The sequence below is a fragment of the Propithecus coquereli genome, unplaced genomic scaffold (assembly GCF_000956105.1).
Source record: "Propithecus coquereli isolate 6110/MARCELLA unplaced genomic scaffold, Pcoq_1.0 Scaffold281, whole genome shotgun sequence".
Lineage (NCBI taxonomy): Eukaryota > Metazoa > Chordata > Mammalia > Primates > Indriidae > Propithecus > Propithecus coquereli.
The window spans coordinates 366,164-387,510 of NW_012148408.1; the positions used below are offsets into that span (position 1 = coordinate 366,164).

At 57.3% G+C, this 21,347-nt stretch overlaps 1 protein-coding gene across 3 annotated transcripts in view; it reads left to right on the plus strand.

Annotated features, from left to right (window-relative positions):
• Window positions 1–2,987: 2,987 nt before the first annotated feature.
• SEZ6 (seizure related 6 homolog (mouse)) overlaps window positions 2,988–21,347 on the plus strand; it is a 45,471-nt gene continuing 27,111 nt past the window's right edge. For 2 of the 3 annotated variants that reach the window (XM_012648305.1, XM_012648306.1), the window contains exon 1: window positions 3,355–3,602. In XM_012648305.1, coding sequence (XP_012503759.1) covers window positions 3,548–3,602 — 55 coding nt within the window. In that variant the 5' untranslated portion in view covers window positions 3,355–3,547. Of the gene's footprint in view, window positions 3,063–3,354; window positions 3,603–21,347 lie in introns of those variants that run through there. The other variant, XM_012648308.1, reaches the window with a different exon arrangement.

The following is a 21,347-nucleotide window of genomic DNA, read 5'->3' on the forward strand; positions in this document are numbered from 1 at the left end:
CAACATTTTGCCTCTGCATAAGCCATGTCCCCCACATTGGATGCATTTCTCTCTCTCCATTGAAACACAAAACATATTTGAGGGCCAGGTGCAGCGGCTCATGCCTGCAATCTTAGCATTTGGGGGAGCTGAGGTGGGAGGATCTCTTGAGGCCAAGAGTTTGAGACCAGCCTGAGCTACACAGAGAGACCCCCATCTCTACAAAATATATATTTAAAAAATTAGCTGGGCATGGTGCCATGTGCCTATAGTCCCAGCTACTTGGGAGGCTGAGGCAGGAGGATCACTTGAGCCCAGGAGTTTGAGGTTGCAGTGAGAGATGATGACACCACTGCATTCTAGCCCAGGCAACAGAGTGAGACCCTGTCTCAAAAAAAATAAATAAATAATTAGACTTGTTTTCACCCATCTGCTGTGTGAAACCTTCACTGACCTTGCCTCATCCCCAGAAGAAGCAATTGCCCTCTTCCCCATTAGCTCACAGCACTCATTTGGCACCAATGATCTGCCTTGGGCTTTAGACACTCCCCACCCCCATCACTTACTCACAAATATTTATTGAGCATCTACTATGTGCTGGCCACTGGGCTAGGTTGTGGGTAATGACACCGACATAGTCTGTGCCTTCACAGAATTGACAACTAGTTGAGAAGGCAGACAATTAAGTCAGCAATTACATAGAAAGGGGAAGCCCAGGGTCCTCGGGGAGCAAAAAGGCTGGGTGGGGAACACAGAGAACAGGAGAAATGAGACCAGTGAGGGGACCCTTGTGAGTCCCCCTGAGGATGCCACTTTCAAATATGTATTTGAATTAAGTACACTATAAGCCTATAAGCCTTGTATACAGCTGAATGTTCCCTTGGGCATTTTATTGTCCTCAATTTGTGGGTGATGCCGAGGTCTGGGTAGAATAGGCCTCTCGGAGGGTATGACAGAGGGTGTTTGACGGGAACTCTACTGCTTCCCAGTTTGGCCCAGGCTCTGCCTCAACCTAACTGGGAACCCATTGCACAGAGGCCATGTTGACCATCCTTCGGAGGGAGGGACAGCGCAGGTGCATTATTAGTCCCATCATGCAACACAAGCCCACTCTCTGAGCTCAGGGAAGAGTGCCGTATTCTGGGACTTGTAGTCCCCATTGGACCCCTCCTGACTGCCTAGGGAGGGTCATGTGGCAAGATCCCAGATGGCTCTGCTTGCCCTTCCTGTAGGTAGTGCCCAGCCCACCAAGAAGCCTAGTTGCCAGGAGAATCAGACAAGCCTGCCACCAGCTCCCATGTCCCCATGAATCATCCTGGCACACAAGGTGTATCCCTAAGTCATGACTCACCCCCCTTTGCCCAAGCTGCCTAGTCCTGAAGGACCCAAGGACACTAGAGGAGCCCAGGAATACTTTCAAGGAGAAAAGGAGGAATCCCATGACACTTGCCAGTAGTCCCTAAACTTCTGGCAGCCACAGAACCTTCTACCCTGTGCCTCTTTCTCTCCTCTGTCGGCAACTCTCCTTCTCCTTCCCCTCTGCGCCTTGTTTCCTGGCTTCCTCTCCTCACCTCTGGTTCTTTCATCAACTCCTCCCACTTTCTGCCCTCCTTCTGCCACTGCCCTCTTTTTCCTCCCCTTCTCAAAACGCCTGTCCAGAAATCCCAGCATCTAATTCCACACGCCACCTGCCTGCTGCCTGGGATTCTGTACAGCAGTCAAGGTGGCTCCCTAGAGCCCCCAGCAAGAGGACCTGGAGGGAATCCGATGAGCAGAGCTGGAAGACTCCAGAGCTCAAAAGGATCCAAAGACCACCAGGCGTGGTGGCTCACGCCTGTAATCCTAGCTCTCTGGCCGAGGCGGGCGGATTGTTTGAGCTCAGGAGTTCGAAACCAGCCTGAGCAAGAGCAAGACCCCGTCTCTACTAAAAATAGAAAGAAATTAATTGGACAACTAAAAATATATAGAAAAAATTAGCCAGGCATGGTGGCGCATGCCTGTAGTCTCAGCTACCCGGGAGGCTGAGGCAGGAGGATCGCTTGAGCCCAGGAGTTTGAGGTTGCTGTGAGCTAGGCTGACGCCACGGCACTCACTCTAGCCCGGGCAAAAGAGTGAAACTCTGTCTCAAAAAAAAAAAAAAAAAAGGATCCAAAGACTCGCTAACAAATTTGACTTAAGGGTAGAAATTTTGCCACCTGCTTCCAGGATGAGGTCAGGAAAGGCACTGGACAATGACTGGGGTCTGGGCTTTGCGGAGGAGTCAAGTTCATGTGAAAAGAACTAAACACAAAGCTGCCCTTCTCCCAGGGGGCCAAAGGGAGTTCAGCCCTCCTCTTCCTCTACAGGGAATAAATAATAACATCAGCCATAGGGTCATGTTCCATTGCGCCCATTGAAGCTCTTCAAGTGAGCCCATCCGTGGACCCCTCGGTCTAAAGAGCAGCCCAGGGATGGCACAGCCGTGACTGTCTCCTTGCTCCCTTGTGACTCATCGGGGCTCTTTAGCCCAGGCAGGGCCCTGGAAGCATATTTTTCCATACCTTCCATAGCACAGCCTCCCTGGCTACTCTCCTGGGTATCCTGCAAATCTCTATCTAAAATGGCCCCAGGGAACCTTGCCTCATGACTGTCCCATTTGTTACACCAGTTCCAGGAAAATGGACAGGGATTAGCATGAAGGGTCTGTGCTGACTGTCACTTTGGCTTCTCTGGTCCTGCAGAGGGGCCAAGGCAGGGGCCTGGAGATCCAGGGCTGCATGGGGACCCAGGATGCTACCTTCAGCTGCCCACAGCTTGGCCTGGGTTGCCTCCTGCCAAGTGAAGAATGTCTCTCCAGGACACAAGTGCCACTGGCTTTTAACTATAATATCAGGATAATTAAGCTTTTCTGTGAGCACAGTTTGCTGCTGATGCAGCTGCCTGGAGCCCTGGCATTTATTGAACGCAAAGTAATAATTTATTGTCCTTTGTACGCTCAAAGGCCATCTTCATTATCGGCCCAGGACGGAGCTGCCACAAGGGCACGCGAGCCTCCCAGCTGCCTCACTCTCGATGTCTTCCCAGGTCACCCTTGGCGCCCTCAGGTACCAGGATGGGGTGGAGAGAGATGGGGAGAGGGTTGCTTGCTCTCATGAAGAATCGGGATAGAACCCACCTCCTTGGCAGGCTGCTAACCGGAGAGAGGGTGGCAGGCTTTGGCTGGGCGTGGGCAGCGCGGAAGGGCGGGGGCCGTGTGCCCACATTAGTAGGGCAGTCCTTTCCCTGAGCTGGCGGTGGCGCGGGAGCCTGTGCTCCTGCCGCTGGGTCTCTGCGCCTTTGCTTGAGACTTTACGGTAAGCCGCTCCTCCCGCGCCCCCGCCCCCAGCCCCGCGCGGCGATCCCCGGCGCCGACGCCAGGCGCTGGCCGTGGTGCTGATTCTGTCAGGCGCTGGCGGCGGCGGTGGCGGCAGCGGCCCCGCTCCCTCTGCCCGGCCGGACCCGGCTCTGCACCTGCCCAGCGCTCACGCCCCGCCGACCCTCGCGCCCTCCCGCCGCGACCCCGGGCCGGGGCGCGGCTGCGACCAGCACCATGCGCCCGGCAGCACTGCTGCTCCTGCCCGCGCTGCTGGCGCTCCTGGCTCACGGTAAGGGACCCCGGCGTCCGGCGGCGGGACCGGGGCGGGAGCGCGGTTCTAGGGGTGGGAAAGGAGGACCCGGCGCCCGGCTCCACGCGTCCGGCTGCCCAGCCCAAGCATCGCGCCCCGCCGGCTGCGCTGTCCCCGGAGCCGGCCGAGCCGGGCGGGGCGCGGGCTTCGCGGGCGGGAAGCTGCCGCGGCTCCCGCCATCCGCGCCCGGCCGAGACCTCGCCTTTAATCATCTCCCCAGATCTAATGGGATTTCTCTGCTGCAATTCAACGCGCCACCCCCTGCCCACACACGCGCTCGCCCGCGCGCTACCTCGCCACACTCCGGGCGTCTAGGGGCGCCGGGGCGCGTGCGGGGGGGCGCGGGGCGGCGAGTCGGGAGGGACGGTCTGGCTGGCGGCCCGCGGTCCCGCCTCGCCTGCCGCCCGCCAAACTTCGCTCGACTTTGCCGCCGGTTCCGGGGCCTCTCGCGTCCTCACTGCGGAGGGACCGAGCCAGATGGCGGCTAGACCCGGGGTTGGGACATCGCTCACCTCCCTCCGTCTTGGCGCTGCCACGCCAGAGCCGAAACCTAGAACACAATTCTAGGGAGAAATTCGCAGAGTCCCGGGCCCCCTATCCGGCTCTTCGCTCTGCCCTGGGCTGCAGCAGCTGGTCCTGGGATAGAGACTCTGTCCTCCCCGAAGTCCTTTCCTTGTACACACACACCCCACACGCCTGAATCTCTGCCTCCCTCTGGGCCTGCCGTCCTGCCCGGCCCCCGTCCACCCCATGGCAGCAGACTGGTGGAGGGAGGACAAGTCCCCCACCCGGCGGCCGCCAGCCTCCCCTCTGGGAGTCTGGTCCCCAACTTCATCGGTCTAGGGTCGAGGGAAGCTTGGCCATGCAGTGGGCAGCAAGGGAGTGTTGGGGAGAGGATGAGGGTTTTGCGCCCCGGAGAAGGAAGGTTTCTTCTGGACCTGGCGTCCCAGTTCAAACAAGCTTTCATTGAAGCTACTGACGCCCAGGTCCTACTCCTGCTGCAGCCAGTCGGCTCGTGGGGTCGCCGGCACCGCGCTTGGAGTTGGGACCTGCCCTCCCTTGCCACATGGTTCAGCGCCTGTTGTGGAGAGGGGAGAAGGTGGAGTTTCTAACCTCTGAGTTCAGTCTTTCCAGGCCTGGTCCGAGGTCAGGGCAGAACCACCAGGGCTAGACTGGGCCCCTGGATGTCAGTTTTCTTCTGTGGCCCCAGGGATGCAGAAGTCCCCCTCTAAGCCTCTAGCTCCGCTCGCACACAGCCCAGTGTTCTCACCCTGTCACCTGGCTGCCCACTGGGGCTCCTCCAGCAGCGCTGGGAACTCGGAACCGTGTGTTAATGTTGGGGGTTGGGGGAAGAGTCCCACAAGCCCCACCCCTGCAACGGGGATGGGGGAGGAGTAGCCTGCATCCTGGCCCAGCTGCCGGGCATGCCCCTAGGAGTTCAGGACCGGTCTTGGTCTGGCATCCTGGCGCTGGACAGCTCCCCAGGGGCACAGGGCCTGTGTATGTCCCCTGGCATGTAGTCTGTGGCCTGCTGTGTGGGTGCATGGGTCTGGGTGAGTGTAATCAGGTTCCTGCGTGTCTGGAGTAGCAGGTCCCAGTGTGCCTGCACTTCAGGAGGTCCAAATGTTGGGTGAGGGCTCAGCAGTGAACGGGTGTGAGGAGGGTGTGAGGCCACTAGTGTGTTCTGCAGCCTCAGCCAGAGAGCTCCCTGCAGGGCTGGAGTGAGACTGGGTATCCGGGAGGAAGGCCGGCGTGGCTGAGAGGCTGACGAGCCCCACCGGGAGTGTGAGTATGAGTGTTGGGAGGAATCTGCTCACTCTGGGTGTCCCTGGCCAGTGTTCCTGCTCCGCCGGGATCTCCAGTGCCCGTGGGGCCGCTCGCCCAAGGTATGTGGGTAGGGGTCTGACTGTTGAGGAAAGCCTTTATTTTTGTTCCCCAAGGGAGATGAGGAAGCGGCCCCCAACTACCAAAGCTCAGGGTGAAGGGAGCTGGGTGGCCTGGTGGCCCCTCCCTCCTCAGCGGGGCCGCAGGTCCCTGTCATTGGGATACTTCGTCGTCCCACTGGGGAGCAGTGCATTCCGCCATCTCGGGGCTCCTGGGCACCTCTGCTGTACAAAGGCGACCCTCGAGGAGCAAAGGCCTCAGGCTGTGAGCCTTTGCGGCCAGAGTCGAGTGTCCCTCAGCCTCCCGGCCTTGTGGCCTCAAGACAAGGCCCTCAGAGCTTTGCTCATAGGCGGGATGCAGGCGCAGGATGCAGCCAGGCGAAGCCCAGAAGCCGCAGGAGGCCGGGTAGGCGGAAGCCGCGGAGGTAGGGCGGGAGGGTGCGAGGCTGGGGCCCAAACCCACAGGCTCCATCCCCTATCCCCTCCTGCACCCTCCAGGGCACAACTGGCCTCAGGCGTGAGGGGTACTGTGGGCCAATAGGGTGTCCTCGCCACCTGTGGGCGGTTCCTGGGCGATCCTGACACAGTGGGGGAAGGCGGCGGTGTGGGAGGGGCTGCGCGTGCCTGGGCCTGCTGTGTAAGTTTAATGATTTTTAATGAGCAATTACCTTTAGTCATTCTCCTAATTTCTGAATATCAATAAAGTTAATTAAACTCTGCGTGTGTGAATGTGGCCTGGGGAGATTGTGAAGGTGGAAGCAGCTAAGACTGGGGTGAAGTTGGGTCTCTTGGGAAAGAGGCTGCCTCCTTGGCTGTGTGACCTTGGACCTGCTGCTCCACCTCTCTGAGCTCCACTTGAGAGTGTGGTAGGAAGAGGGGGCTGGGGATGGCAAGTCTGGGTTGCCTACTCTGCCAGGAACTGGGGGGTGGTGTCTTCGAGGCCAGGCCTGGAGGAAGAAGGAGGGAAGAGGAAGGACGACTTAGCTTCCAGGAGCCCCAGTGCCACAAGGGTTAACAAAGCAGGGCTGCCTTAACCTAAAATGGTAATTGCTGCTTCCTGCAGACTCCTGGGTAGGTGCTGGATTCTACCAGCACAGTTCCTGAGTCTGGGGGCTGCTATTGGTACTAGGCCCTGCCCCCTGTCCCCGAGCCTGGCACTTCAGTGTCAGGAAGGGGTGCTGGGGCCAAGGCCCCATGGGAAAGAGCCTGGACTTCACTCAGAGCCCCAGAGGTTGGCATGGCGAGCAGGAGGCATCCCTGGGCTTCTGAGGAGACTGGAGGACCCAGAGACTGCCACATGCAGGAGGGGAAGTCTGAGTTGGCTTTTTGCCCCTCACAGGCTGAAGCTCATCAAGCTTGGCAGGCCCTGGCGGCCATCCCGGCCTCCTCAACAGAGTGGCAGCTTAAAATGCCTTGGGGACACCGTGGGGTGCTAATGGGGAGCAAGAAGACACAGGGACTGGGCTTGCTTAATTAGAAACTGGGCTTCTGTTCCCCACCACCACCACCGCCACCATGGCGGCCTGAATATGGGGGGCATATGACAAGCCTGCCTCCTCAGCCCCTCCCTCCCTCCAGCCTCCTTCAGTCCTCCTTCTCCCCACCTCTCCTAGCCCAACCAGGCCCCGACTGCCAGGGTAGGATCAGCTCAGGGATGCTGCGCCCCCACCTGGGCAGAGCTGTCAGGGTTCAGTACTCCACCATCTCCCCAAAAGAAGAAAGTGGGTGCAGAAAAGGGCCTATAAGCAGGGGTTACTTTAGTGAAGGAAGCTCTCAGCCCCGATGGCTAAGAGCCTGGCTCCCATGTGGCCTCAGGCATGCCCTGCGCTCTCTGGGCCTCCACTTCTGGAGCCTTCAATGTAAGGTTGCCAGGCCTGGGAGCACTTCAGGGCCTCAGAGGTCTTGTCGAGTCCTGCAGATTTCTGGTCCCCAGCTTACTGAACCACTCTCGGGGTGCAGGAGCCGGTTCTGTATGGAAGAGGCTTTCGGAGGAGACAGTGATGCCAGCTGGGAGGGGGTCAGCAGGCACTAGGAGGTCTCCCAGGCCAATTCCAACTGGAAGCAGCAATTCCAGGAAGCCAACTCACCCAGCCAGGCCAAAGGAGTTTCAGCTTCAGTTCTCCAAACTAGCCAAGTTCGCAGCAGCTTCTGAGCTCATGTCATTCCTTCTGTCTGAAATTCTTTTCCCCTGCTGGGCCAACTGGGCTCTCTCTACCTCATGCTTCCAGTGTTAACTTAGCTGGGACTTCCTGTAATCCTTTAGTACGTATTTATGGAGCAGCTACAGCATAGCTTCTCAGGGGAGCCTCACCTGTCCTCCAGCCTGGGTCAGGGGACCTTTCTGTACCCCACCCCACCCCACCCCGCTATCCCTTAGCTTCCCCTGCCAAGGTTCCCATCTTGCTGGGTCACCAGAGCCTAGTTGCTGACACTCCTCCCCAGCAGCAAGACTGAACTCACAGAAGAGGACACCCATCTGTTTCTCTCAGCCCCTGTGCCTTGGGGAAGCTCCAGAATTCCTATTTCGGAGAAGCTGAGGGTCAGCTGCTTGGTTAGAAAGGCGAGGTGGGCCCGTGGCAGCTGGGACCGCATCTTGAAGCTGAGTTTGCGTAGCAAGCACACTATTTTTATATAGATTGTATGTTAGGATTTTTTCCCTTTCCTAACAGTTGGGCAATTATCCCAACTGTAAATTATAGCCTTTACTTAGTTTTTCCCTTCTACAAATTAAGCTGTCAGGCCATGAGGCTGAGGTGGCTTGGGGGTGGGGTGCTGATGGCCATTCTGAGTGGCTAAAGCCTCTCCCTAGTCACCCCATAATGCTAGCGCTACTTGTGTTCCCAGTGGCACAGAGCCCAGCATGGCAGACATTAAATACATGTTGAATAAATTAATGAGAGTTGCAAAGGTGGATATCAGGGAGAGGTAAGCCCAGAGCCCAGGCTTCCTGACTCCCTCCCACAACACCCCTGCTGGCGAGAGGGTTGCCCTGTGGGAAGTTAAAGACAGAGGTAAGCGAGGGACAATGCCATATCATCTGGCTTCATAGCCCCTTCATCCATCTCAGCTTCAGACACACTCAAGCAGCTTAGAGGGACCAACATGAAACTTTATGGGGAGCTCTGAGCCCACGTGCCCTTCGATGGAGAGGAGGAGGCCTAAGAATCGTTGAGGACCACAGCAATTCAGGTCCACAGATCCTAAAAGATCAGGCCCTGGAGTTTATCCCCGCCTTTCATTCAGTCATTCCACAAACATGTATTGAGGTATGAGGCCTGGCCCAGGACCCCCAGGGCCCAGCCTTCACTGGTCAAGCCTTTCACATGCCTTTTCTATTTAATACTCACAATAAGATTAGTTATCCCCACTTTACAGATGGGAAAACTGAGTTTTGGAGAGATTAAGTCATTTACCCTGGGGCTACACTGCCAATAAGTAGTAAGGCTATTCCAAAGTGCCTGCCCGTTTTACAAAACCTAGCTTCAGCCAGCATGGTGTCCACTCTTCCTTCCTAGGGCAGAGCTTCAGTACAGGTAGATGGGGACCCAGGAGAGAATCACTACCCAAATAATAATAATAACAGCAAGGATAATAACAAACATTTATTAGGTACCAACTCTGTTCCAGGTACTGTACAAAGTGCTTTATATACATTAGCTCATTTCGTCCTCTTATCATCTCTATGCAATAGAAGCTATTATCTATCTGCCTTTTATAGACCAAGTTCAAATCCATGATGTTACACAGACCCAAGACATAACCAGCCCCTAACTTTCTTCTGGCACATTTCTGGTGATGACAGTTGCTTCTCTGTTGATGTCTGTTCTCAGTCCTTACTGCTGCAGGTTAGGGACATTTCATCTTGCTTAGTCCTTACTGGCAAAGGAATAAAACATCCTTTCTAAAACTTAGAGGCCAGAAAAGAGCGTGGGGCTGGGAGTCAGGTGAACTGTGCTCCCTGAAGTCTTGGGCCAGATGTCAGTGACCTTGGGTGACTCTTACTGTCCAACCCTTTGGGGGTTGGTGAATGAGAGGACCAATCACTCCTCTCCTGGCATCCTGCGCTGCCCCACTCCACCCCCTTCAACCTCCCTGAGGCCCAGCCCCGATACAGGAGGGCCTGAACAGGCCCCAGCTTCCTTCCACCTACGTACCTGCCCCTCAGCCGCCAGCCCTGGGAAGGGAGGATCGATGCTGCAGCCTCAGGCAGAGTGTTGTTGGCCATTGATTGTTGAGATTTCTCGTGGGCTCTGGAGCAAACAAACCTGCCACTGCTCCAACAACAATCCACAAACCTGCCATTTCTCCAACAACAATCTGGGTCTCCGGGTCTCTGGCTGCAATCTGCAGCCTTGCTGGCAGGCAGTCAGGCAGTCAGGCAGGAAGGGAGGGAGTGGGCTGGGAGGTCCTGGCTGCGTCTATCAGGAGCAAGGAGTTCTGCTGGGAGATGAGCAGGAACCAAGTGGACAATGGGAAGGGGGCAATGGGGAGACGCAGTGAGGATGCTGGGGTGAATCCTAGACCCCGTGCATGTCTTGTTTGGTCCAGCCTCTACAGCTTTACTCAGCCATTTCTCCACACCTGGAATGCTGTCCTGGGTCCTTCTGCTTATTTTAGTTCTCTCATCCCCCTTTTCCTAACCACCCAGCCCAGATGTCTTCCAAACACCCAGTGCTACCCATACAGAACTTAGCCTGTCCATCCTTCATCCACCCATTTGTTCTCCACTCAACAACCCTCTATTCAACCCTACCAGGTGCTTTGATAGGCAGGAATACAACATAATCCCCATCCTTAAGGCACCCAGTCTGGAGGGGAGCTCCCTTCTCCTTTTTTTTTTTTTTTTGAGACAGCATCTTGCTTTGTTGCCCAAGCTACAGTGCAGTGGTGTCATCATAACTTACAGCAACCTCAAATCCCTGGACTCAAGCAATCCTCCTGCTTCGGCCTCCTAAGTAGCTGGGACTACAGGTGCAAGTCACCACATCCTGCTTATTTTTTTTTTTGTAGTGAGGGGGTTTTGCTCTTGCTCAGGCTGATCTCGAACTCCTGACCTCAAGCAATCCTCCTGCCTCGGCCTCCCAAAGTGCTAGGATTACAGGCGTGAGCCACCGAACCCAGCCCTCCCTTCTTGATAAGCTCATCTGTGACTACCTCTCCAGCCAGACCAGCAACTCTCTGATTTTAACAGAATGAGATACAGATGAGATGCTGAACAGCACCCACATGATCCAACTACTCTGGCCTTCAGAGGGATAGGAGGAGACTCCTGGCTGGGGGCTGTTCAGGGCCTCAGTTTCTCATTTGTAGCAAAAGGTTTCGCCTTTTGGGTCTGTGAGGGCCTAGCAAGCCTCTAGGGTCCCTGGACTAGGCCATGACGGTGCCCTCCCTCACAACTCTTCCCATGTCTGCTGGGTCTTGGTGCGCCCCTAACCCCCAACAAGGCAAGGCGGGTGCAGGGCACCTCCTGCCACCAAACTGCATGTGCTGCAGAATCCAAGCAGTGGGTCTCCCCTTTTTCCCCCATACCCTTCCCTTGCTCTTTCTCCCTGCCCACCCCCTCCTGCCACACTGTCCCCCGGGGCCCAGCCAGCATCTTGACACCCTGGCATCAACCTCAGCATCTCTCCCAGTCCCCCACTCCTCCCCTCCCCACACGCTCCTCCCTCTACTCTCCGGCCCCTCCCTCTAGCTGGTCTTCAGGCTGCCAGGGCAGAACTTGGGGGATGCTGTGAAGAGTGCCTGAACCGCTGAGCCCCCCATGCTCATTTGCATGCTGTTTGCTGACTGTTAAAGGCAGCAGACCCTGCCCCCCCACTTCCAGCCCAGAGCCCTCCTTCCTCCCCACAGCATCTCCCTCCCTCCCTCCCAGCCCAGCAGCTGAGCACCAGCTCCTTTGTGCCCCTAGCAGCCACCTGCTGAGTGTCTGGCCTGAGTCCCACCATCCAGCAGGTGCCTACGGAGTCCCAGAGCCTGGGGTGGGGGGAGGCGTTGTCAGGCAGTGTGGGGAGCCAAGTTATGCCTCAGGGAGGAGGGGGCAGTCCCAAAGGAAGAACATGATAAGAGGAGCTGGTCAGGAAGCCAGGCCCCCAGGATTTACACCCAGTACTGGTTCTTTCTGGCTGGGTGAACTTGGGCAAGCTGTGTGCCTCAGTTTCCTTGGGAATTTATGGTACCTGTCCCTGTCCTACTTCTTTCAAGGAACAGCGTCGGAATCAAAGGAAGTCACTGGGGAGCCTGAATCATTTGCCCCAGGAGCTCAGGCCTGGGCTGTTGCAGCAGGGTGGGGGGTGAGTCCGGCAGAGCAGAGGGACGAAGGTTGGGTTCAGGGTGCTGAAGCCAGTCTTCACCCTAGCTGGCAGCTCGATGGACATTGTCTTAGATGTCATCAGCATCCAGCAAAGAGATGTGCTGGTGATTTGAAACATCTGGCCCAGCAGCTGGCAGGGCCCTGCTGTCATGAGGCCCTATTTTCTGGCTGGTTAGAGGAAATGTGGGAGATGGAGTCACCTTTTGAGAACTGAAGAGCCCCTGACATCTCCAGGCAAAGGTGTGAAGGTGAGATCAAACAAGGCACACAGGAGAAGTCGTCCATGCGTTTCCTTACCCAGAATTCCTTCTCCCCTTCCCCCACTGCCCAACCATGTCCTGGTAGAGCCCTACTCCTGCCCGACTGGGTCCAATCACATCTCTCCCATGCCCCCCCCCCCAGCTGCCTGTTGCTCAGGCCGGGGTGGTGCTCCTGAGGCCCAGCCACTGGGTGGTGCCCTAACTCTGGTCTGTGTTGTGCCTGTATCCCTGATGCCACCTCTGGTGCCCCCTGGGCCTTCCCCACCCTGGGCCTCATGCAGAGGAGACTGGAGGAGGCAGTGCTCTCTACTCAAGGTGTCCACACACCCAGCTTGGTGGGGTCCTTGGAGGTCAAAGCAAGGTTGAGGCAAGGGAGAGCCCTGAGGGGTTGGGGACTGTGCAGCTGGGCCCATATGGAGGAGAAGCAGCCCAAGATGTGCAGGTAGCTGTGCCCATGTGCACCTCTGCCTGGCTTATTCACCTGTCTGTGGTGTCTGTGTCCATATGACCCTGCATATCTGTACCCTCTGTCCCTGCATCCTAGGGCTGTGGTCTGGGTGTGGGCACAGGAGGCCCCAGCTCAGGCTGGTCTCCCCTCCCTGTAGCCCACTCCATTCTTCTTCCCCAATCTTGGGCTTCACTGACCCCTCAAGGAGACTCATAGCTGGAACTGCTGCTGCTATTTTTAGCAGTTCTGTACCCCTCCTCTCCCCCACTCAGGCTTGCTTAGGAAGTGGAGGAACAGGCCACTCCTCGGGAGCCTCCTGAGCTGGAGTGCTGGGCAGGTGAGGCCCCTTCCCCTCCATCCCACAGGCCTTGGAGGCAAGGGCAGCCTGGGGTAGCTCACAGGTGCAGGGCCCACACCTCGGGGCAGGTTAAGCTCCATCCTACCTGCCTGAGGCTGGGAGAAGGTCCCAGGCTGCCCTCCCTCTACCCTGTCCCCCCACCCCAATCTCACCAAGTCCCTACGGGCAGAGCCCGGGCCTTCAGTGACTCCTCCCTAGGCCATTTAGAAATAAGGCTGGCACCCCTGGGTCTCCCCTGAAGAAGATGGGATAGGCAGAGAGGGACTCAAAGTGTCAGGGCGTGGAGAGGACCGAGGCACAGCTGGATGAGGTTACCCACCCAGGCACTGCTGGACCTGCCCTTGCACTTCCCAGAGGGGTTTCAGGCCCCTGCTGCAGCCCAGCTCTGCAGCTCATTCCGCTCCGGACACCCCCGTCACTGCCCCAGCTGCTGGAAACTGGCACCAGCTGGGAGGGGGTAGGGTAGGGCAGTCCAAAGGGCCTGAACTGAGGGACCAAGGAGGGAGGCAGCCCTGGCCTCTGGGCTCAGGCTGGCTTTGCTTTCAGAAGTCTTTCATTCCTGCATCTGTCTGTCTCTTGAGCTCAGCAGGGCAGGAATGCCCCAGGGTCTACCTCCCAGGCAGAGCTAGCCCACCTCCCACAGGTCATGTCAGCTCTCTGACCCCATTTATTTACCTGTGGGCGGGGAGGATTAATCAGCCAGGGTAGGTGAAGGGGCAGCACAGAGTCTGGCACACAGTAGGTGCCCCGAAATGTGAGAGCTCTCTCTGGGTCCTCTTCTCACACCTCCATCCCCCACTCCCACCTGATGCCCTCCTCACATACATGCACACAAATATGCTCGCACACCCACATGCATACACATGCACACATACACCCACAAACACACACACACACAGCCTGGCCCTCCAGATTCTCAGCAGATGGCGACAAGGAGATGGGCTCCAGTGCACACAGAAGGAAAATGGCAATTCAACAGAGCACAGTCCCCCACCCTGCCAAGCCCCTTCCCACCTGGAGGCTCCATCAGCCTCTGGGTTTGGGCACCGACAACAGAGGGGCCATGACTCTGTCCCACCCACCCAAAGACTCTCTAAAAAGTCAGGAGCCAAGTACTGTATGAAAAACCAGACAGGCCCAGAGAGGGCAGGACAAGCTCAAGGTCACAGAGCCTGTCAGGGCAGAGCTACCTCCACACAGGAGCCAGGGTTCTGACAAGGCCTCACTAGGCTCCTCGGTTTCCACAGCGAAGAACAGACACCCTAGAGGCTTCCAGGATGGGAAGTGGCCAGAGCCTCCCTCAGCACCAGGGTTGCCCAGGGGTCTGGGCTCAGGGCCCTTCCATCCCCTGCTAAGCTCCCCTATTCAGCTCCTCCCAGATACAGCAGACAAAAACAGCCACAGGGCAAAGGTCACAAGGTCAGGGAGGTGACTTTGGCCCTGGGGCACAGAATAAGCCCCTTCATCTGACCCAAAGACCACAGAATCTTGGGGCTACCAGACTGATGATTCAGCTCAGAAGTGGACACAAGTGCTGGAAATAGCCTCAATGGTGTTGGCTTTTGAACCTCTGGGTGGGTGGGGGGGTCTGGGGCCCTAGCACCTTTTAGCCCCATCTTGCCGGGCTCCATGGCTAAAAGGGACTGTCCTTGGTGGGTATCTGGAGCCACACAGGGGAGAAAAGGATGCAGGGAATGGCTGTTCCTCCCTGGATCAACCCTTGTCCTGAGCTGGCCCTGGTACTGGCTCCAGGGAGAATGCAGTTCGTGCCTCCGCAGCCCTCCTCATCCCTGCTGACATTTCCAAGGTTTTCCATTCCGAGAAATACGGGCTCTGCTGCTGACATGGTGGTGGTGGAAGCGGCTGGCACTGGGGGAGGACTGTGCCCTGAACACCCAGCTGAGGGCCACATTCCTCTGCCCACCCACGCCACACCTCCACCTTGGGACCAGCCGGTAGCTCCTCATTCCTCTGCCCCTGCCTAACACAGCAGGCAGGTGAAGGGGCCTGGGGGTAGCAGGTGGACAGAATGAGCTGCTGGACAGAGCCCCCTCCAGGGAGGAAAGGAAGCCCAGCACCCACCCCCATCCCTACCTAGACCCCTGCCCCGGCCATGTTACTGGGAGTTGGCGCAATCAGGGTGAGGTACAGCAGACTGATTAGTTGGCAGACTGGTGAGAGGGGGGTGACACTAGGGGGGGCCCCTGCTGCTCCTCCCATTCCTTCCAGCCCACCCCCGGGGCTGGGGTCAGCTCTCCTGTGCCTGCCTCCAAAGTCAGTTCCTTTTCTCCCCCTAACACCCACTCAGGCCTCCAGCTCCTATCCCACCTGCCCAGTCCCAGGAACTGCGAGCAGGCAGGGCTAGGGCCCCCAGGTCCCCAGGGCCAGCAGGCAGACAGGAGGGGGGAACACAGGGCTGCAGGGGAAGGTGTAGAGCACCGCAGGTGACGCTGTAGCAGAGGCCTCATTAATCACCTCTCCAGCCCCCAGCTCTGCAGTGGCGAGACCATATTAGATTTTAAATTGGAAAGCAGAGGACGTAGCAGTTAGCCAGGAGCTCCCTCTACCCTGTGCCCCTGGTCACAGCCTCAAGGGACAGAGATGACAGTGGGGCAAAAAGGACTGGCCCAGACTAGCGTCTCCCCTCCCCCACCTACCCAGATCCTGAGGAGCTGTCCAAGACGGAGGCCCTGCAAAGGGTCACGATGGCGTCCAAGAAGGGGACAGAGTGAAAGGGAGGGGGCACAGCAGCCACCCTGGGGAGAAACATGTCCCTTCTTTGGAGAGTACGGCCTTCCTGGGCTTGAGGACTGTGTGAAGCCAGGTTCCAGGTGTGGCGTCCATGGGCAAGGACATATGGTGGTGACTTGTGGCCCATGCATGTGTTTGGACACACACACACACATGCCCAGGCTCATGTGCACACATATGCCCACGTACTCACACATGCACACACACACATGTTGCCAGGAAGCAGCAACTAATGTAGTGGAAATTTTGATCCCAGGCTTTGGAACAGACAGACCCAGTTCAACCCTTATTGGCCACTTTCCCTCTGTATGAACTAGGATGATTCGCTTTGCCTCTCAGCCTCGGGTTCTCCATATGTAGAATGTAAAATATTGATTCCAAACACAACGGGCTGCCACTGTGGGTGGAAGACAGCTCTTTAGGAAGTATATGCCTGGCCCATAGTGGGGTGCTCAGTAAATGCCTGCCCCAAGGCCAGGCAGCTGCTCTAGGACTGTCCCAGGAGCCCTGGGGTAGTAGCCAGGCCAGTCACCCTGCCCTCTGTGCTGCTCACTGGGCAGTGAGGCTGGGGCAAGTGATTAGGGCGCAGCAGGCATTCCCATGGAGCATCCACGCACCCTGGCCCCATCCTGGGCCAAATCACTTAAGGGCAAATCACATGAGGCTAAGTGTTCCTGGCTGTCCTCCACCCATAAAGTCCCTCACACTGGCTCTATCTGAGCTTCCCAAATTGCCCGTCAAACACTCAACCCTCAGAACACCAGTGTTGCGCCAAGGTTGGGAAGCAAACATCATCAGTGGGTGACAGTCATCATCCCTCCCTGCCCTACCCCAGGCCCCAAAGGAGGGGAGCAGACACCCCATCTTAACTCTTTTCCAGGACCCCACCCCAGGCTCTTCCCTCCTGAGAGGTGGGGAATCCTGCGGGGCTTGAGGGGTCAGGTTATGGAGCTGCACTTCCCATTATGGCAGCCACTGACCGCACGTGGCTATTGAAATGCAAACTCTTTGACGTAAAATAAAATTTCAAATTCAGTGCCTCATTCTCACTAGCCTCGTTTCAAGTGTTCAATAGCCATGTGTGGCTATTGGCTACCATTTTGGGACATGCAGAATATAAAGCATTTCTATCACCACAAAACGTTCTATGGGACAGTGCCGCTCTAGGGCTGTTTGAATCTGACACATCCAAACTGGTAAACTTGGGGACTGCACTTCCCTGGGTACCCAGTTTCCTTGTCTATACAATGGGATAGTAAAAGTTCACATCTCATAGAGTTTTTGTGGGGATTGAGTAAATTCTGATGAAGCATTAGAATGTTGCTAGGGGCTAAGGGTGGTGGCTCACGCCTGTAATCCTAGCACTTTGGGAGGCTGAGGCGGGAGGATCATTTGAGGTCAGGAGTTCGAGACCAGCCTGGGCAACATAGTGAGACCCTGTCTCTACAAAAAATTTAAAAATTAGCCAGCCATGGTGGCATGCACCTGTAGTCCCAGCTACTTGAGAGGCTGAGGCAGGAGGATTTCTTGAGCCCAGGAATTTGAGGTTGCCGTGAGCTATGATAATGCCACTACACTCCAGCCTGGGCAACAGAGACCCTATCTCAGGAACAAAAAAAGAAAAAGAGGCTGGGCGCGGTGGCTCATGCCTGTAATCCTAGCTCTCTGGGAGGCCGAGGCGGGCGGATTGTTTGAGCTCAGGAGTTCGAAACCAGCCTGAGCAAGAGCGAGACCCCATCTCTACTAAAATTAGAAAGAAATTAATTGGACAACTAAAAATATATAGAAAAAATTAGCCAGGCATGGTGGCGCATGCCTGTAGTCCCAGCTACTCGGGAGGCTGAGCCAGTAGGATCACTTGAGCCCAGGAGTTTGAGGTTGCTGTGAGCTAGGCTGACGCCATGGCACTCACTCTAGCCCAGGCAAAAGAATGAGACTCTGTCTCAAAAAAAAAAAAAAAAAAGAAAAAGAAGGTTGCTGGGCAGGTAGTAAATGCTCAGTAAACAGTAGTATTCAATATTTTTATTCACAGAGCCTTTCATGGTTCACCGGATCCTGGAATGTGAGAACTGGCTGGGCCCGTAGATACTTTCTCCATTTTCCTGGTGGGAATATGGAAGCTCAGGTTAAGGAAATGACATGTGCAGAGGGACCCGGCCTGTTACAGGCAGGACCAGGATGGGGTGGCCCAGCTCCTGGCCGGTGCCCACTACTTCCACCCGTGCTCCCTCCATCTGGCAATAAGACCCCAACCTTGAAGATGCTAAAGCCGAGAGTTACCCCCACCCCTCCGTAGGATAGCTCAGGGGGCAGTGAGCTTTCCGTCCTTGGAGACATGCCTATAGATGGCAGATAGCCCCAGAAGCAACGGAGGGTTCACTTTTCAGAGCAGCTGGGCCAGATGCCTTCTAAGCTCCAACATCCTGAGTCCCAGCCCTGCCCCAGGTTTTCTGTGTGAAAACCCTCTGGACTCAGTTTCCTCCTGGATAAATGAGGGAGGGATGAGATGCTCACCAAGGCCACGAGGGCTCGGATTCCGGGAACCAGCTGCTGCCTCGCCTGGAGCCTGGCCAAGAGGAGGGGCCCCCGATCATATTTGCAATCCAAATTTGATTGGACTGCCCAGAGTGACCGGGAAAGAGAGGGTGGTAGGAGGGTGTGATGGAGATGGTCCGTGGCAGGGGAAGGGAGGGTAGTATGGGGCAGGGGACCCACCAGCTTGTGCCAGCAGACACTCCCCATCAACTGCCAGCTGGGGCTGTGCTGGGGCACTGCCAAGGGCTGGCTGCCCATCTTCTCCCCGCAGGACACACCGCTGCCCTCCTCTGCCCACCCCTGCTGGCCAACAGCCAGGCACTTTGGGGAGCAGGATGCCTTCTGAGTGTGCAGAGAGGCAGAATCTGCGCTTGGAAACTGTGTGCCTTGCTTGAGCCCACCCTTCACTGTACCTAGCACTAGGGGTCAGTATTTGTGGGCAGAGAAATGGGGAGAGAGATGCCTAATGCTGGGACCTTGCCCATGGACACAGCCATCGTGTGCTGGGGGCCCATCAGGAAGTGCCCCCAGGAGGTCAAGAGGAGGGCCAGGCAGGGATGGCTCCCCAGAGGGGGTGCAGGACCTGAGCCTTGAGGGATGGGGAGGGTTTGCAGAGACAAGGAGTAGAGAAGCCACAGCAAGAGGGTGGAATCACGTGAGCAAATGGGGCAAATATGGGGAAGCCACCTGCTCTGGCAATGACAAGGTCCTTTTGAGTATATCCCTGTGCCCACCCCAACAACTGCCCCTCCAGGACACCACCAGGACTTTGTTCCCCATCAGCACAGGCTGCAGGGCTCCAGGCATCCAGGTTGGTGGGGAGATAGGAGGCCCCAGGCACGACGGCTGAGAGCGAGTGGGAGCAGTGGATGGAGCCGAGCTGTGGAGCTGCCCAGCGTTGGGCTCTAGTCCCAGGCTCTGCCACTCATTAGCTGTGTGGCCTTGGAGAAGTTGTGCAACCATTCTGGGCCCCAATGTCATCATTTCTTGGGATAATGACCCATACTTCCCCAGAGCGAGGGAAGGATGGGGAATCATGTGAGGGGCTGCTGAGTGCATGTTAGCACACAGTGAGCACCGAGTAAGCCAACGGCAGCTGTTACCAGCCCCCGCCGCCTGGCTCCAGACCACAGGAGACAGGATGTGTCTGTGTCCATTGTGGCTCTGCCATAGTTTCTGGCTGACCTTGGATGAGCCACACCCCAGCTCTGGGCCTCAGTTTCCCCACCCATCTTACGAGGGTTATGTCGCCTTCCCTGTCAGTAACAGTAGTTGGGCAGCAGCAAACCTACCTCAGACACTGGGCATGTGGGGCTAATTATTTCAGTAGCACATGGAATCAGAAGCCTCTAGAATGGGGCCTCAGACCTCAGGGGCTCTATGTGGCCCTGCCAGCCTCTACCTGAGCCCCTCAGTCTAGGGGGCAGGGCTGGGCCCAGTGGAACTGTCACTGTGGAGACCAGACTCTGGCTCTGGGGGGCCCAAGCACTCACAGCTCCCTTGGGTTCTGGGATAATAGGGGTCTGCAGAGACCAGGCCCTCACTAATCCCCTATTAAAACTTGAAAGGGGCCAGGGAACCTCCAGAATAAACTCATTAACTTTTATGGGATAATAAATGGATCCCATTAAATTCTCATTCTCCCAGTGCTGGGCCAGCTTAACCTCCGGAACCCAGAGGAGTGGGCTCCTGGCCCGCTGTATCCCTCCAGCTCCCCCTGCGCCCACGTGCTGTCACGCCCCTCCCCCCATGCTGAGAGTTGGTGCTGCCTTGAGACGGGGATCAAGCCCAAACTCACCCCAGAACTTTGGGGCCACTCCCTCTACCAGTCCCTGTGCCCAGCTCCCAGGAGGGAGAATGCCTGGCCTCTCTTCAGGGCCTGCCAGAGTGACAGGCAGCCCCACCCACCTGTGCTGTGACGGGGTGGGTGACAGCTTAGTCTGTCAATAGATGAATCCTCCCTAAATCCAGTATGTCTTCACTCCACAGGTGAGGAGACAGGCTCAAGGGGGGGCAGCCCCCTGCCCAGGTCACACAAATAGTGGGCATAGCTTTGGGATTGGAATCCAAGGCTTTGTGGCTGACTGATACAGAAAGATCTGCAGAAACAATAGCACTGAGGGGACAGGCCAGCTGGCCCTAAGGTGGCACCATTGCCTGGTACAGCAGTTTCCCCAGGCAGGGACACTGCATAATGACTCCAGCTCCACTGCACACCAGCACTGTGACCCTGGGCAGATCTCTGGGCCTCACTGAGCCTCAGTTTCCCCATCTATACGCAGGGACGGGAACACCTATCTCGCTGGATGCTAGCAGAGGCCCCGGTCCTTACGGCTTCCTCTAAACACAGGCTGGGCCCCGCCCCCACCCCATCGCGATCTGGCGGGGGTGGGGCCCGTAGGCCCTCATCTCTGCCCTCACCCTGCTGGGCCCCGGCAAGGGGGGGAAGGGCAGGGGGCGGTCCCTGAGAGTCCCAGGCTGGGGTTGCGGGGAGGGGCCTCCAATCCCAAGAGGGGCCACAGGGGGCGGCGCAGGCCAGGAGGCGGGAGCGGGAGCGAATCCACCGGGGAGGCATGCTGAATGGCTCATTAGTGCCGATGAAAGCCTTTTTTCATTTCGTCTAAATACTTTAAACAGGGCTCCCTCCGATGTCTATTTGCATAGCTTAAGAGCTAATGCGGGGGGAGGGCCCAGGCGGCGGCGGGGCCACGCCGGGGCCGGGGGCTGCCGGGAAGCTCCTGGGCCGCCTCCGCGGAGGGGCTGGCGGACGGGGGACGGGCGGGATGGTTCCCAGCCCTGCGGGAGGGGAGGGGAGGGGAGGGGAGGGCGGCTGGGCGCGGGGAACCTCCCGGTGTTCTGACACCGCGCCCGTGTCCCCCACGGACATGCAGGGCCTTGAAGGTGGCCACCCAGTGCACGGATGGTGTCGTATTAGCCTTGTTTTATGGATGAGGACTCTGACGTCCTCAGGGTCACACACACTGCCCCAAACTGGGATAATGGTTCCCCAGAGAAGAGACCCCCACACACCAGCCTCTCTTGCCCTCTGGGCCTGCCTGAGTGTCGCCCTGACTGGGGGCTGCGGCTCCCTCAGCCTCAGGACGCTGCTATTGAGCATCCAGATTCTCGCAAAACCCCTCCAGAGTGCCCGCTTTACAGCTGAGGAGGCCAAGGCTCTG